This window comes from Cottoperca gobio, chromosome 21 (assembly GCF_900634415.1).
Source record: "Cottoperca gobio chromosome 21, fCotGob3.1, whole genome shotgun sequence".
NCBI lineage: Eukaryota > Metazoa > Chordata > Actinopteri > Perciformes > Bovichtidae > Cottoperca > Cottoperca gobio.
This window is the reverse complement of record NC_041375.1, coordinates 20,331,041-20,346,040: the sequence shown is the minus strand read 5'-3', so window position 1 is coordinate 20,346,040 and position 15,000 is coordinate 20,331,041. Positions and strand designations below refer to the sequence as shown.

Below are 15,000 nucleotides of genomic sequence, written 5' to 3'. Positions count from 1 at the left end.
ATATAATATATATTATACATTATATATACACTATATAATATATATAATATAATATATATTATATTATATATATTACATAATACATATTATATATACTTTTTTGTTTTGTTATAGTAGTATAATAGTGCATGGGGTCAGAGTAGGAGGTAGAATGACGTAGGGTGCTTAGATTGACAGTTCATAAAACAGTGTGTGGATGATTCATATGTTTTGGTATTGCTCTTCATAGCCATTGGTCCAATATTTTTAAAAAACATCGTCAGGGTACTTCAGGTGCCCTTGGATCCAGTTGCACCAGCAGTACTCTTTAGGGTTATACTGGATACAGTGGTCCTGCCAAAAATGTAAACAGACCTTGGAGCTTTCTGGACGACTGATATTACTTTGTTGGAAGTCATCCTCTCCTCCATCCCATGAGGCTTGGATCAGAGATGTTCTCATATTATATGTATATTAGAAAATATTAAATAAAGTCTACGGTTACATACTAATTTGATAATCTAATAATGTTGAAATTTAACATGAACATTTAGTTTGTTAGATAAATATGTGTCTTGTTTGTACCTACTGCTGTTGCCATAAACATGTGTATGCCTTTATCTTTTTGTATTTTTCTTTACTTGAGAAACTACGGTTTATAATAGGAAAAAAACAATAAACTGTATTTAACCTATAAAATATATAATTTACAGTTACAATGTATGTTGCACAGATAGCACGTGCAAGTGACGTTAACGCTATTCAAAGCAGGCCAACAGTATGATAGACATTTTCACGCGCACCCTCATGAACGAACACGTTTGATTTTTAAAGTTGATTAAGTTGATTTTCTCTAAGTGCCAGCACACAACCGAAAGTGAACAAACATTATCAGGCAGTGCTAGCCTTAGCCGACACGGCTAACGTTAGCTTGTTTATGCTACCTTTTCTATTATGCTAGCTAAACGTAGCAGACATAAGGCTTACCCTAGGCTGGGCTTCTCTTGTCATCAACAGAGACTATAAGGAGACTGTAGACAACTCTTTCCACTCCAACGTTTCCACCTGCACTTTACAAACACATTTTGCTGGGCTCGATCCTCTACTTGTAATGCGCTTCTATGTTCCTCAGCAACATCCGGTAGACACCAGAAGTGCATCAGGAAAAACAGCGAGGTGCACAAAGAGGTTAGTTTGTTCCCAGGATGTATCGAGCCCGCCTTTTGTAACTAAGTAAATGTACCCTAAGTAATGTGTATTTACTTTATTTATTTATTTAATTCAAAAAGTACAAAAGTAGGAAATTACCATCAATATATACTAAAACTCAAAGTACTGTGCAGAATAGCATTGTAGGATAATATATTATGATTAAAATGATTGCTGCATTAATGTGTTCATTACTTTAGCGTTGCAGCTGGTAAAGGCTACTGCTTGGTAGCTTAACCTCTAATAATATATCCTAATGTATTAGCTGATTTATATTTGGTATAAATAATCATAATATGCAAAGTAACTAAAGTTATCAAATAAATGTAGTGACGTAAAAAAACGACTGATTTTATTTTGAAATGTGCCATTCTGCACAGTACTTTTACTTTTGGTACTTTGAAGAATATTTTGATACTTTTGTGAATCCCATTTATGTGCTCCACGCTATTTCCATCAGTATTTCACAAGGTTTTACAAGGTTTCACTTCTTGGTCATTATACTCAGCCTACAATTACCTTATGCATGTAAATAAACATCACTCCTGTAGCAACATTTCTTTATTATTATTTATTTTTTGTTACAGCAGCAGAAACATCAGGCATGCTCAGCCCCTGGAGAGAGGTTGGTGAGTCAGCCTTCAAACACTGCAGTACATAAGAACACGCCTTTCTCAAAGAGAACATGTTGACTTATTCATTTAATAACATAGATGTCTCCATTGCATTCAGGTGCCTGTATGATGTGTAGCTCAACAGCAAACGTAACAATGCCAAATGTAAAAGAGTCATCGTTAGTTGCACCTGTTGTTTTTGCTATGGTAAGTCAAAATGTCGGCTGTGAAAAAGGCGTAAATGCGTCATGAGAAGCTGGACATTGGCCACAGAGTTCGTTGTGGATGCTTTGTTGACCTGTAATGCAAAAATACATAGATGACTCATTATATTTTTCCATTGCGGTGACCAAAGTCCCAGTGTCCAGCGTGATCATTAACGTCAAGAGGAGCCACATTTCTGCACAGCTGTCTCTGAGGACGTCCCTGAGCCTGCTGCTCCACCAACACCTCCATCGGGTCCTGGGCTCAGTGCGGCCGCAGAGACGTTTCCTCTAGAGTCATGTCCTGCCCTCATTTCAGCTAAGTAGAGAAGGAAAACCCATGTGAGTCAGTGACATGTAAAGTATAATGCTCCTCTAATACCCCTAATCCCATGGACATGCTTCGTGACATAATGGTAAAAAGAATTAAGAAGAATATCTGAGCATGTTTCTGTACAAAAAGTGTGTATTGATCAAGTTTGGCTATAAGGTAATACAATTTGATTATTTGATAGAAAACAAAGACCCATTAAAATGTCTTCTTCAGTACCATGGGGCACAGTTAACATTTGACAAAGGTCTCAAGACTAAACAGGAAGCTATATACCAAAACCAAAATAGCTGCAGGGATTATACAGTTAAAGTTAACAGTTATCTGATTATTCTTCAGAGTCCACACACAGGGTTCTTTCTTTTCTATTAGTTCCTCCTGTTTCCTTTGCAGAAGTTGTAGTCGTGGTTGTTGTCATTGTCTTACCAATAGCACTACATGGTGTGATGATGGGCTTCTCCAGATGCTCCCCGGCAGCAATGGAAGCCCGGATCCTCCTCACCACGTAGATGCTAGCTGGGATAGGAAGCAAAAAAGATATACTGTAAATAAATAGAACATTTGAATCATTCTGAATAAGTTTTTCAAAAATAACTAACATACTGGATATTCAGATGTGGAAGAAGTACTCAGAAAAGTAGTAAAGCCACATGTAGAAATACACGTCGTGTTTTCAAAATGTTACTTGCAAGAGTAAGTAAGTACGAGAGTATTAGTATTGAAATAATATAAAATACTCATTATTCAGAATGGCCAGTTTCAGAATGGTTGTTGATGCATATCACTTTAATGATCCAACTGGTAAAGGTGTGGCTATTTGTATATATATTATTTGTATATAATATAATATAATATAATATAATATATATATATATATATATATATATATATATATATATATATATCATATATATACAGTATATCTCAAAAGTGAGTACACCCTTTAGATTTTTGCAAATATTCTGTTATATCCTTTCAGGGGATAACATTATCCTACTGAAACTTTGATATAACTTAAAGTAGTCAGTGTGCTGCTTGAATAACAGTATAGATTTATTGTCCTTTGAAAATTACTCAGTACACAGCTGTTAATGTCTAAACAGCTGGCAACAAAAGTGAGTACACCCCATAGTGAACATGTCCTAATTGTGCCCAATGATGTTGTTTTCCCGCCCTGGTGTCATGTGACTCGTTAGTGTTACAAGGATTCAGGTGTAAATGATAAGCAGGGCTGTTAAATTTGGTGTTTTGGGCACAATTCTCTCTGAATGCTGGACAACATGGCACCTCATGGCAAGGAACTCTCTGAGCGGCTGAAAAAAAGGATTATTGCGCTTCACAAAGATGGCCTTGGCTATAAGAAGATTGCCAACACCATGAAAATGAGTTGCAGCACAGTGGCTAAGATCATACAGCGGTTTTCCAGGACAGGTTCCACTCGGAACAGGCCTCGCCAGGGTCGACCAAAGAAGTTGAGTCCACGTGCTCAGCGTCATATCCAGAGGTTGGTTTCCAAAAATAGACGTGCGAGTGCTTCCAGCATTGCTGCAGAGGTTGCAGAAGTGGGATGTCAGCCTGTCAGTGCCCAGACCATACGCCGCACACTGCATCAAATCGGTTTGTATGGCCGTCGCCCCAGACAGAAGCCCCTTCTGAAACCGATGCATAAGAAAGCCCGCAAACAGTTTGCTGAAGACAATGAATCCAAGAACATGAGTTACTGGAACCATGTCCTGTGGTCTGATGAGACCAAAATAAACCTGTTTGGGTCAGATGGTGTCCGGCGTGTGTGGCGGCACCCTGGTGAGGAGTACCAAGACAAATGTGTTTTGCCTACAGTCAAGCATGGTGGTGGCAGCATCATGGTCTGGGGCTGCATGAGTGCTGCCGGCACTGGGGAGCTGCATTTCATTGAGGGACACATGAATTCCAATATATACTGTGACATCCTGCAGCAGAGCATGATCCCCTCTCTTCGGAAACTGGGCCGTAGGGCAGTTTTCCAACATGATAATGACCCTAAACACACCTCCAAGATGACAACGGCCTTGCTGAAGAAGCTGAAGGTTAAGGTGATGGACTGGCCAAGTATGTCTCCAGACCTAAACCCAATTGAGCACATGTGGGGCATCCTCAAGAGGAAGGTGGAGGAGTGCAAGGTGTCCAACATCCGTGCGCTCCGTGATGTCGTCGTGGAGGAGTGGAAGAAGATTCCAGAAGCAACCTGTGCAGCTCTGGTGAATTCCATGCCCAGGAGGGTTAAAGCAGTGCTAGATAACAATGGTGGTCACACAAAATATTGACACTTTGGGCACAATTTAGACATGTTCACTATGGGGTGTACTCACTTTTGTTGCCAGCTGTTTAGACATTAACAGCTGTGTACTGAGTAATTTTCAAAGGACAATAAATCTATACTGTTATTCAAGCAGCACACTGACTACTTTAAGTTATATCAAAGTTTCAGTAGGATAATGTTATCCCCTGAAAGGATATAACAGATATTTGCAAAAATCTAAAAGATATACTATATATATCTATATCTATATACATATCATATCATATATATATATATATATATATATATATATATGATATAGATATATATATATATATATATATATGATATAGATATATATATGATATAGATATATTATATGATATAGATATATGATATATATATATATATATATATATCATATATCTATATCATATATCTATATCATATATATATATATATCATATATATATATATATATATATCTATATCATATATATATATATATATATATATATATATATATATATAGAAGATATATATAGATAAGAGAGATAATAGAGAGAGAGATAGCGAGAGAGATAGGAATAGAGGGAGATGAGATAGCATAGATATAGAAAATAAGAATATAGAGATAGATATAGAAGAGAGAGAGAAGAGGGAGAGATAGGAAGTAAGATTAGAGATAGAAGAGATAGAGATAGGAGAAGATTAGATAGATATCATATATATATAATTAAGTAATGATGATTATATAGAGATATATTATATATGATAATAGAGATATATCATATCTATATCATATATATCATATAGATATAGTCATAAGAGATATTAGATAGGATATGCATATATCTATATAGATATATATATATATAGATATATATATATATATAATATATATCTAATATATATATATATAGATAGATATAGATAATAGATATCGATATATAGATATAATATATTATAGATATGATATATATTATGAGATAATGATGATATAAGATAGATTATATATATTATATATATATATGATTATAGATATAGATATCGAATCTATACATATATATATATATATATATATTATATAATATATATATATATATATATATATATATAATATATATATATATATTATATATATATATAGAGAGATGAGAGCGAGAGAGAGAGAGAGAGAAGAGAGAGAGAGAGAGAGAGAGAGAGAGAGGAGAGAGATATATATATATATATCTATATATATATATATATATATATATATATATATATATATATATATATATATATAATATATATATATATATATAGAATATAGATATCTATATCTATATATATATATATATATTATGAGAGATATATATATATATCATATATATATATATATATATATATATATATAGAGAGAGAGAGAGAGATATAGTATAGATAGACAGACAAAAACCAATATTAACACCAGTGTCACTCCTCGGCGTGGTGCGAGGTTTAATATAGACTCCAAAAACGATAACAAATCCTACCTTTTATTATCAGTCAGACCATGTTTGTTTCCTGTTCGACTGTTCGTGAGATAACCTCGTCCGTTGCAGGTTAACGACGCTTTCTGCGCCCTCCAGTATCACTGTTACCAAACCCGAACTGTTACAAAAGCATGCAGCCAATTACATACCGCGGATACCAGAGGCGGGACTTAAAGCTTACAGCTGCATTCTGATTGGCTGAGCTGTTACACAATCGCACAACGTGATGGACATGAGCCATACCAATAGAAAAAAGGATTGAGATTAGATTCTTAGCTAGGACTATGCAGATGATCTTCCGGGTTAAAAATAAATCATTTATCGGTTTAAACCGTTTGCATCATGTAAATAAGTTTTTTGTGAAGATCTGTATAAGTAAGAGAAAGAAGAAATTAAATACATGCAATAAGAAAAAACAATAAATCAGATAAATGGATTTAGAAAATGAGTAAAAATGTTTTAAAAAAATACACTAGTCTAGGAGACAACTCAAAAAATTCAGGGATGTCTGAAAGTTAATGGTTCCAGTCAGATTAGTATCTGATTTTATATCTTTTTGTTTTCTGAATCAACAAGGTAAAATATGTCCAGTGGTGAATTAAGTACTCAGATTACTTTACTAATACAATTTAAAAAATACTCATTACAAGTAAGGCCTACAATTTAAATACTACTCAAGTAAAAGTACACAAGTATTATCAACAAAGTGTACTTTAATCAAAAGTAAAAGTACTTGTGCTGCAGAAGAATTCGCCCTGTGATTGATTATTATACAGATCACATTATCAGATTCTGACCTACTTTACTGTTGTAGCTGGTTGAGGTTGAGCTAGTTTTTACTACGACAACCTACATACAGTTTAGTAGTTTACTACAGTGGTTCCCAATCTAGGGGTTTGGTCCCTCAAAAGGGTCACACGATAAATCTGAGGGGTTGTGAGATGATTATTGGGGGAGGAAATCAACACTTTTTTGGTGTAATATTGGATCATTTAAAGTTATTTAAATGAAAGTATTTGAGGTTAGAGGGCAAATGTCCCATCTGTGGAATGCTAACAATTTATAGACATCTGAAACATGACATCTAACTACACAGGTTAACAAGCCATAAACGTCGGGAAAAGGTTAAAGGTTAGTTTGAAACGGTACAAATAGGATTTCCCCAAATTACGCACATGCTCCAATTAACAAAATGAAACTCTGCTACTTTAAGTGAACACAAATCAGGGTGAGCCATGTAATAATTTATTGTCAAGCATGTTATTGCAATTTACAGCTCTTAATTTATCCTTATCCAATCTTAACAACCAACATAATAATCAACTATTCATTTAATCCAATATGTATTTACCATTTGGAATTATAGCAGGGTGAAACCTACCTGGAATAAACACTGCACAAATCTTTTTCACAATAAGAGTACAGCAGTTTCTCTTACATTTGCATTTGTATATTCAATATATACACATAGATTTCATTTAACTTAAAACAGTTTCACACAGCAAAAACAACCACAAAAATTTCACACAAGAACCAGACTCATTCTTTCATATTACACTAGTTTTTTTACAATAAAAAATAGTTGCAATCACCGGGGAAACAAACCAAACGTAGTTAGTGCGGAGTCAAAGTCTGAAGGAATGATGCGAGCTAAGGTTGAAGAGAGGAAGTCTGAAAGTGTTCAGTGTATACACCAGTGGAGGAGGATATATTCTTGTAGGTTCATTTAAGAACCACTACTGTAATGTTTATGTTTTTTTGTCCGGTATCATGTCAGCGTTGTAAACAAAGAGGCGACTCAGTGCAACGCCCTTCCTCCCTTCAAGCGGTCACAGTTTTTTTTCACTAAACAAGACCTCACACACAAAACACAAACATTCACTATAGGGATCTCAGAGGACGGCCGGAGTGTTGCCGGTCAGGACTTAGTCCATCCGGATCTTCTGGTTGGTCATCCTGTAGATGATGCTGTCGTATCCTGGGTCCATGTTCCACAGGTTGTAAGCAGTGACGATGACGGCGAGGGCCAGAGCGATCATCAGCCACAGCACGATGTTAAAGACCACAGCATATTGGAAGTTGTACTTGTAGGCCAGGTTGTAAGGGCTGCCAGGGTTACTCTATAAAAAAATAAAATCCAGAAAAGGTAGACGCATTCATTAAATAAAAAATATCTGCCGTGCCAGACCTCTAAACTGTTTAACTCCAACATTGTGCATGCATTGAGTACCCAACAGGATGTGAGTGTGATAGAAGGAGGACAACATCTAATAAGAACTATTAACAAGACTATTAGGACTCGCCCCCCCCCCACCATCTTACCCCCCATTCCCCTAACCCCTTTTATTAGAGTGGCTGATCAAAGCATTCCTTGGTTCCAGACCGAAGTCATAAAAACCAAGAGGCATGGACTGGAACTGGAATTTACTTCACACGAGGGGTTAACGGCAGTCCCGCAGTAAATACTAATGGTGTGGGGGTTTTTTCTTCAGTGTCAGATTCCCCCCCTCATTGATAACACCCCAACAGTAGACATATGTATTGTAAATGAGGCCATGTTGTACTTTAAATTATAATCCTCAAAGAGACTACTGCTGTGCAATACACGAGTGAAAACTACTTTTGTTAACTGGCTGGATCAGTTCCTTTAAGTGACAATGAGTCTGAATGTGTAACACCAGGACCGTGAAACCATCTCGCTACAGATGCACCGATTGCAATTTACTTGGCAGAGAACGATTTCTTGAAAATCCGACATGCCGTTTCAAATGTTTTGCCTATTCTCATTTTCTTTTCTTTCGACAAGTTAAAAAGGAAGCGAGCACACATGGCACACTATACACACATTATAAACACACACTCAGTTGGCAGTTTATTAGGTACACCTAACGAAAACTAATGCATTCTAATACAACAGCCCTACAATAAACCTTGACTTGACGAGGGTTATAATGATCATGTTTTAGAGAGTTGTTGATTGAACTTCATTTTGCAAATGCATTACCAAATTATAGTTAACGCCTAAATGAGTGTATACTTTTCCTGTTGTCACTTAATTTAAGTTTTGCAAACAGCTAACAAGACTTACAATCTGTTTGGATTCCAGGATTGAACGGGACTTCCTGGTCAAAGGAGCCTCAAAAGTCTTAACTGTAACAACCTCCACCACAGCGCTGTTGCCATAGAGACCATACACATCCTCTCCAAACTACAATGAAAAAGACACAAGTGTTATTATATACAGATGTTAAATTGAAAACCGAGGAGATCCGGTAAATGAGGCCTATTAAAAGACTTTCTTACTTTCTGCAGGACAGAGGAGAGAATGGCAGTGGCATCGTGGTACTGGGGAGAGTCTTTGCCATAGAGCCTGTTGAGCTCCTCCAGGCCAGATAACTCCAGGGAGTACAGGTCAGGAGAGTGGTCCTTCGCCAAATGTCGGTGTCTCTGCAGCTACAAGAAGGTCAGAAGACAAAAGGCATCTCAGCCGCAAGGCAAGGCAATGCAATGCAATTTTAGGGTGATTTTAGCAAATCTGGACAACTTACCAGAGCTGTGATATCATGCAGTACTTGGACCTCAGAGAGGAAGAGCAAATCAGCCTAGAAAGCAGAAACAATTAAGAGGTAAGAAAGGCGAAACAGACGCCCAGTGGGACCCTTGAACAATTTCAAGGATTCAAGTCGACAAAAATAAACACAAAATCAGTTAAATCTGGTCACTTTATTTGCAGAACTCCCAGGAATCCAGGGTATGATGGTGCTACACATTGTTATTAAGTATACTATTAACAGTCAACCTTTCAAGTTCTGTATTTATCATATGCACGCAACAATTACATGGAAGCAGTCGTTGGCAATGAACCGGGCTAATTATGTAAAAGAAAATTACAGTGACCATCATGTCATGTTGGTTGTCACAAGTTTGTCTTTAAGAGGTTGATGTAAAAGAATGGTGGTATAATATGAGAGTTTAAAAAGTACAGCCTTATGTGGGTACGATGTTGCCGTTTGAAACTAACCTCTGCCTTTCTGCTGAGGGTGTTGAGCGGCAGGGACGCCAGCACTGAGCCATCCTGGGACAGACGGGCACGGATCTGCTGCAAAGTGACTGGTAGGTCCTCAAACACAGCATTGGCCTTGCCCAGCATATACAACCTCTGAGAGAGACAAAAAGATGAGCCTCTTAAGAGTTATGTCCCACATGGTAAGTATTCCCTGTTCAGTCTCAGCATATTTTCATTACCTCCTCGCTCGGGGCCAGCTGCAGCACTACAGGGGTGTCCTCAGCAAACAGAGAGTGTACTGTCTCTGCGACAGTATCCAAGGTGAAGGGTACCGGCTGCAAGGAAGAAGAAGACCCACTGACTAACTAAGCCAAACTACATTGCATACTTCATCAATATATTATATTTGATGTACAAAACATCCTATTGCCAGAGTCCAGTATGACTCACATTCTCCAAGGGGTAGGAGGCCACACTCTGAGGCAGGTCCAGGCTATCGACTCCTCTCACCACCACCAGTACGTTAGCCCGGGGACGCTGGAACAACGGACCAGCCTTAAGGCCTGGCCAGGACAGATCCTGTACAAATGAAAACATTGTAAAAGGCAAGGCCAGCATAATTCACAAGCTTACACATGCAATAACTGATTTTTCTGGCCACTTGGGTGCAGCAGAAACAAGTTTTAAACACAACATTTGGTCTCCATCAACTCCTGAGGGAGATATGTGGCTCTTTAGCTGCAAAATCCTCCACTATGTTCACCGGCTAGTGGCCAACTGTGTCTGTCTGCCATTTGGCGCTTAGCAGATAGTATACAGTGAGCTTTTAGAGCTTTTTAGCTGGAAGAAAAAAAGAATGGTGCCATGAGTGAACAAAAACTTTAGATTTCAGGATCAGACAGCTAAACTGAAACATTAGAAAGCTCTGTATAGCCAAGGAAAGCTGAAGATTTGGGTGATACTTCTCTGTAGGTTTTCACATTGTCATTGGATATCTTATTTTAAATAATAACAATCATAGCCACTTTAAGCTTCTATACAAAAACACAACTTAAATGACAAAGCACCTCTTGAATAGAGAAGCCCATGGTTAAAGCCACCAGGTCAGGGATCTTCTCTCCAGAGATAGACCAGTCTCCTTTCTGGAAGGACACAAACTCTGGAGACTGCAGCACCGTTAAACTGTCACCATGTACACCTGTGAGAAAAAAAGAGAGGACTGTCAATGCAAGTACAACAAGTTTACTATTCCAATGTACAATATGTTTGGTTATCAATCCCATGCAATGCTTTGCCATTGATATATATAAATATTACAGTTTCACAGCACCTTCCAGCGATGGTGCAATACGATGATGACCCATACGTCTCGGAAATCTCACTATAGATTAAACTATTAATTATGTATTATTGTAGGGAATAACGAATGACTGAGAAGGGGACACAGCATTGCTTTTCTGGACTAAAGTTTTTCCAATTATGACAATAGCTTAAAAAATTAAAAATAAAATATTTAATTGACACTATATAACCATGCCATAGTATTTTATTTATTAATAAAAATATAATTTTTAATGGTTTTCTTAGTTTGTTCATTTGCGGCCTGACATTTGTTTTTTCCAATAATTCATATTTTAGAGCTGCAAACATCAAATATTTTGATAATTGATTAATCGTACCTTCATTCAAAAATAGGACTAAATGCTTTTTTAAGGCTCTAAAATATGGAGATTTCCTGTTTTTCTCTGTTTTATATAACGTTAAACTTAAACTCTTTGGGTTTTGTAATTTGAGAATCTGGGATGGACATGTTATGACATTTTTATAGACCAAACGATTCATCTAGAAAATAACCAGCACATTAATTGATAATGAAAATAATCATTAGTTGCAGCTCTAAAGTATTTCAAAAGGTCATGTCATCTTGTGTTTTGAAATATTTAGAAAGTAGGTCCTCTTAACTGAGAAGCTATGTCACTTCTGTCGTTGAAGTGTTATAATTAACTCTGCTGTGTTAATTGTACATTACAGCAAACACCAATTTACTCCACAATCTCACTGGACTTCACAGGTTAGAGTAAATATAACCCACTGTACACACACTACCATTATAGCGTCGTGCATGGAGGCATACACTCGTGACAGAGCCCATGATGAATGCTAAAGAGGAACTACCCAGTTTATAGTCACATGACAGCACAGTCTTGTAAAAAAATCAGGGCGGAAGCAAATGAAGGTACATTTTCCTTAAATTGTACAGGACTACGAACAATTTGAAAACCTCAACAACACATCCTGCTTTGCTAATGTGTTACGTGTTAGCAACAAGCTAACAATATGATGTTCACCATTTCAACCCTGCTGTTTAAAGCTTACGCCGACACAATGATCCAACACTTCACGCATAGCAATATCATTTCACACGTTCTCATTCATTTACGTGAGATGGTGTTACACCTAGCTTAAGGTTTTATCAGTAAGCTAAACGGCGATGCTAACGATGTTCCAAGCTAGGTTGCCATTCGCAAACACGGGTGGGTACATGACGCTATTATGTTATATTTATGTATAAAAAAAACATCACTAAAGACCGGAATCATGACTATCTATCGTGGCACATTTCTTACCACTTGTGACAAGTAAGCAGAGGGCAAACGCCACGGATAAAACAGCCTCCATCCTTCTCCAGTTTGTCAGCGACATCTTTCTCCTTGGTGCAGCAGAGATCAGCTGACCTGATGTCACGGTGCCGCAAAGCACGATGGGAAAATATCTGTCACTAAAAGTCAAAAATGTACTAATACAAAAAATACGGAATTATTTCTACAGCAAAACGAAAATTGCTCCACCAGGGGACATTTGTGTGGAGATCCAATTTTTCTACTTAAATATCCCCCTTTTCCGTCATTTATTGGAAAACAACATGGCTTCTCCCATAAACATTTGTTATATCTAACAAATTGAAAGAAATATATTGCAAAAGTGTGCAAATGTATCCCACTAATAAATTCATCTCAAGATTTGTGGTTCTCAACAACAAATGAGCATTTTGTAAAAATGAAGAAGAAACTGCACATTAGAATTATGGGGGCAAAATAGGATTATTTTAACACTTCCATACACTATGTCCTGCTACTATATCATGCCTTTTTTGTTATCCTTATGATTCCTAAATGTTTTCCGTTATGTCTTAATGTCACATGTTGTGAGTGTCAGTTTCTACAATAAAGAGTTGTTTTTAAGGAACAAAGAATGTCTAAAGAAAACATGGTTCTAACAAGTATTAACTACACATTTAAGATATCAAACCTTTTTTATTTTCCTCTGTGAATTAGCAGTTAAGTGCATGAAGCCAACACTTTTTATTATGTTGCATAAATTATATATATAATCCCAAAATCAGTGGTGGAAGAAGTACTAAGATCTTAAAAGTAGCAATAACACAGTTTCAAAATATTAGTAAAAGTAGTGAGATCAACTTTAAGTACAAAAAGTAAAAGTACACATTATGCAGAAAGGCCCATTTCAGAATAATATATATTAAAATAGTGGCTTTCGAAAGTCAGATCTCCCACTGCCAGTTAGATTGTGGCAGTTGTCAACATTTTTACCGACTAGAATACATTCTCGTATATTTATAGACTAAAACTCTTGTCATTCATCAGTTGATTCACCAAAAAACTTTTTTCTAGAGCAAGTTAATGATGCCGAAAATCTTCATGAACTATACAGCAACAAACAAATGGAGCTGCACATAAACAACATTTTTTAGGTCTACTTGCTGCAATTCTGGGGAGTTTTACTGACAATTAGGAGGGAAAAAATCACAATAGAGTGGGTGATAACCATGCAATGTAATCCACACAGAGGCATTTCTTTCACCTGGAGGCTTATGTTCTGAAATTACATCCTGCTGTTCCGTAAAGAGGGATGTTTGTCGGAGAGGAGCTCTTGAGGTTGAGTGTGGCTCTCCTGCACCTTCTGCCTCAGGATATGACTCTCTGACTTCAGTGTTTGGCCTGAGAAACTTTAAGATCTGAAAGGCAAAAAAAGATTTTGGCATCTCAATCAGCTGTCTGAAAACCTCTTATCACTCGATTACCTTTACCTGGATATGTGAAACAGGCCAACGTCTCAATGCCTGGAGACAGCAGCTGAAGATCCGACTTCACTCCAAAAAGTTCTTTGCTGCTAAATAAAATGAGTATTTTTAGTAATGTTTTCCACATAAAAAGAAATCTCAAGATCATCCTGGAGCCTGATGATGAGTTTTGTCTGCTTTCCCTCTTTCTTCAGAGGATTTCTCCAGGGGCTTATTTACGGCCCAAGGGGCTGGGTTGTCCGTGTCCTTCTCTAAAGCTCCATTGTTTGCTTGTGGATCAACTAACCGACCCCCCCCCCCCCCCTCCTTAATTTTGGCCTGGCTCTTGGCAGCGTGCCAGGGATCTCTTTGCACCAACTCTGCAGGGCAGTTTGGAATTTAATTAGGAGTATATCTGCCTTGTGTGACTCGCCTTTACTTCAGTTTTGTTGACGCTCAGCCAGATCGTCATGCTAACACACTTAGCTGCTCATTTAGAGCCTCCCAGACTGATGTGCTTTTCTCTATAGCAGTCCTTTACAACCACCGAAGCAAAAACCAAACGTTGAAGTGATCACTCAAAGCATATTCAGGATGGGATGCAGACCATCGCCCGGATTTTCCTACCGAGGGGGCCTTGGGTCCCCCCTAAACTCATGTTCCTGGAGGTCCACAGAGGTCAATGGCACAAGGAAATAAAATAAATCAGAATTGAGTTACACAGACAGTTAGTTGGATCAATTCATTCTAGGTTTTGGTGGCATTTGTTGACACGAAGAAAA

General features: G+C 37.2%; 2 protein-coding genes and 1 long non-coding RNA gene across 3 annotated transcripts in view; all 3 read right to left on the bottom strand.

The window, feature by feature from the left end:
- The window catches only part of LOC115026633 (sentrin-specific protease 7), a 15,114-nt gene extending 13,969 nt beyond the window's left edge, over positions 1-1,145 (bottom strand). The window contains 1 exon segment of the mRNA XM_029459512.1: positions 967-1,145. The gene's annotated coding sequence lies outside the window, so the exon portion shown is untranslated.
- Positions 1,146-1,736: 591 nt separating this feature from the next.
- Positions 1,737-6,285, bottom strand: LOC115026412 (uncharacterized). The gene is made up of 3 exons (XR_003834295.1): positions 6,132-6,285; positions 2,763-2,852; positions 1,737-2,324 (listed from the first exon to the last, which is right to left on the bottom strand). It is a non-coding gene; the product is annotated as an uncharacterized LOC115026412 (long non-coding RNA).
- A 1,069-nt stretch (positions 6,286-7,354) lies between these two features.
- atp6ap2 (ATPase H+ transporting accessory protein 2) lies at positions 7,355-12,891 on the bottom strand. The gene is made up of 9 exons (XM_029459880.1): positions 12,765-12,891; positions 11,205-11,335; positions 10,588-10,716; positions 10,377-10,472; positions 10,153-10,290; positions 9,680-9,733; positions 9,435-9,584; positions 9,220-9,339; positions 7,355-8,251 (listed from the first exon to the last, which is right to left on the bottom strand). Exons 1-9 carry the CDS (start codon positions 12,838-12,840, stop codon positions 8,057-8,059), a joined length of 1,089 nt encoding a protein of 362 aa, XP_029315740.1. The 5' UTR covers positions 12,841-12,891; the 3' UTR covers positions 7,355-8,056.
- Positions 12,892-15,000: the final 2,109 nt, after the last annotated feature.

Bases quoted from the DNA above. Each gene is read 5' to 3' on its own strand.
- atp6ap2 (XM_029459880.1), bottom strand. From the start codon at position 12,840: ATGTCGCTGACAAACTGGAGAAGGATGGAGGCTGTTTTATCCGTGGCG. The intron at 10,291-10,376 runs GTAATGAAAATA...TGTCTCTCTCAG, and splicing joins AGCTGGCCCCGAGCGAGGAG to AGGTTGTATATGCTGGGCAA. The intron at 9,734-10,152 runs GTTAGTTTCAAA...TCTGCTTTCTAG, and splicing joins CCCTCAGCAGAAAGGCAGAG to GCTGATTTGCTCTTCCTCTC.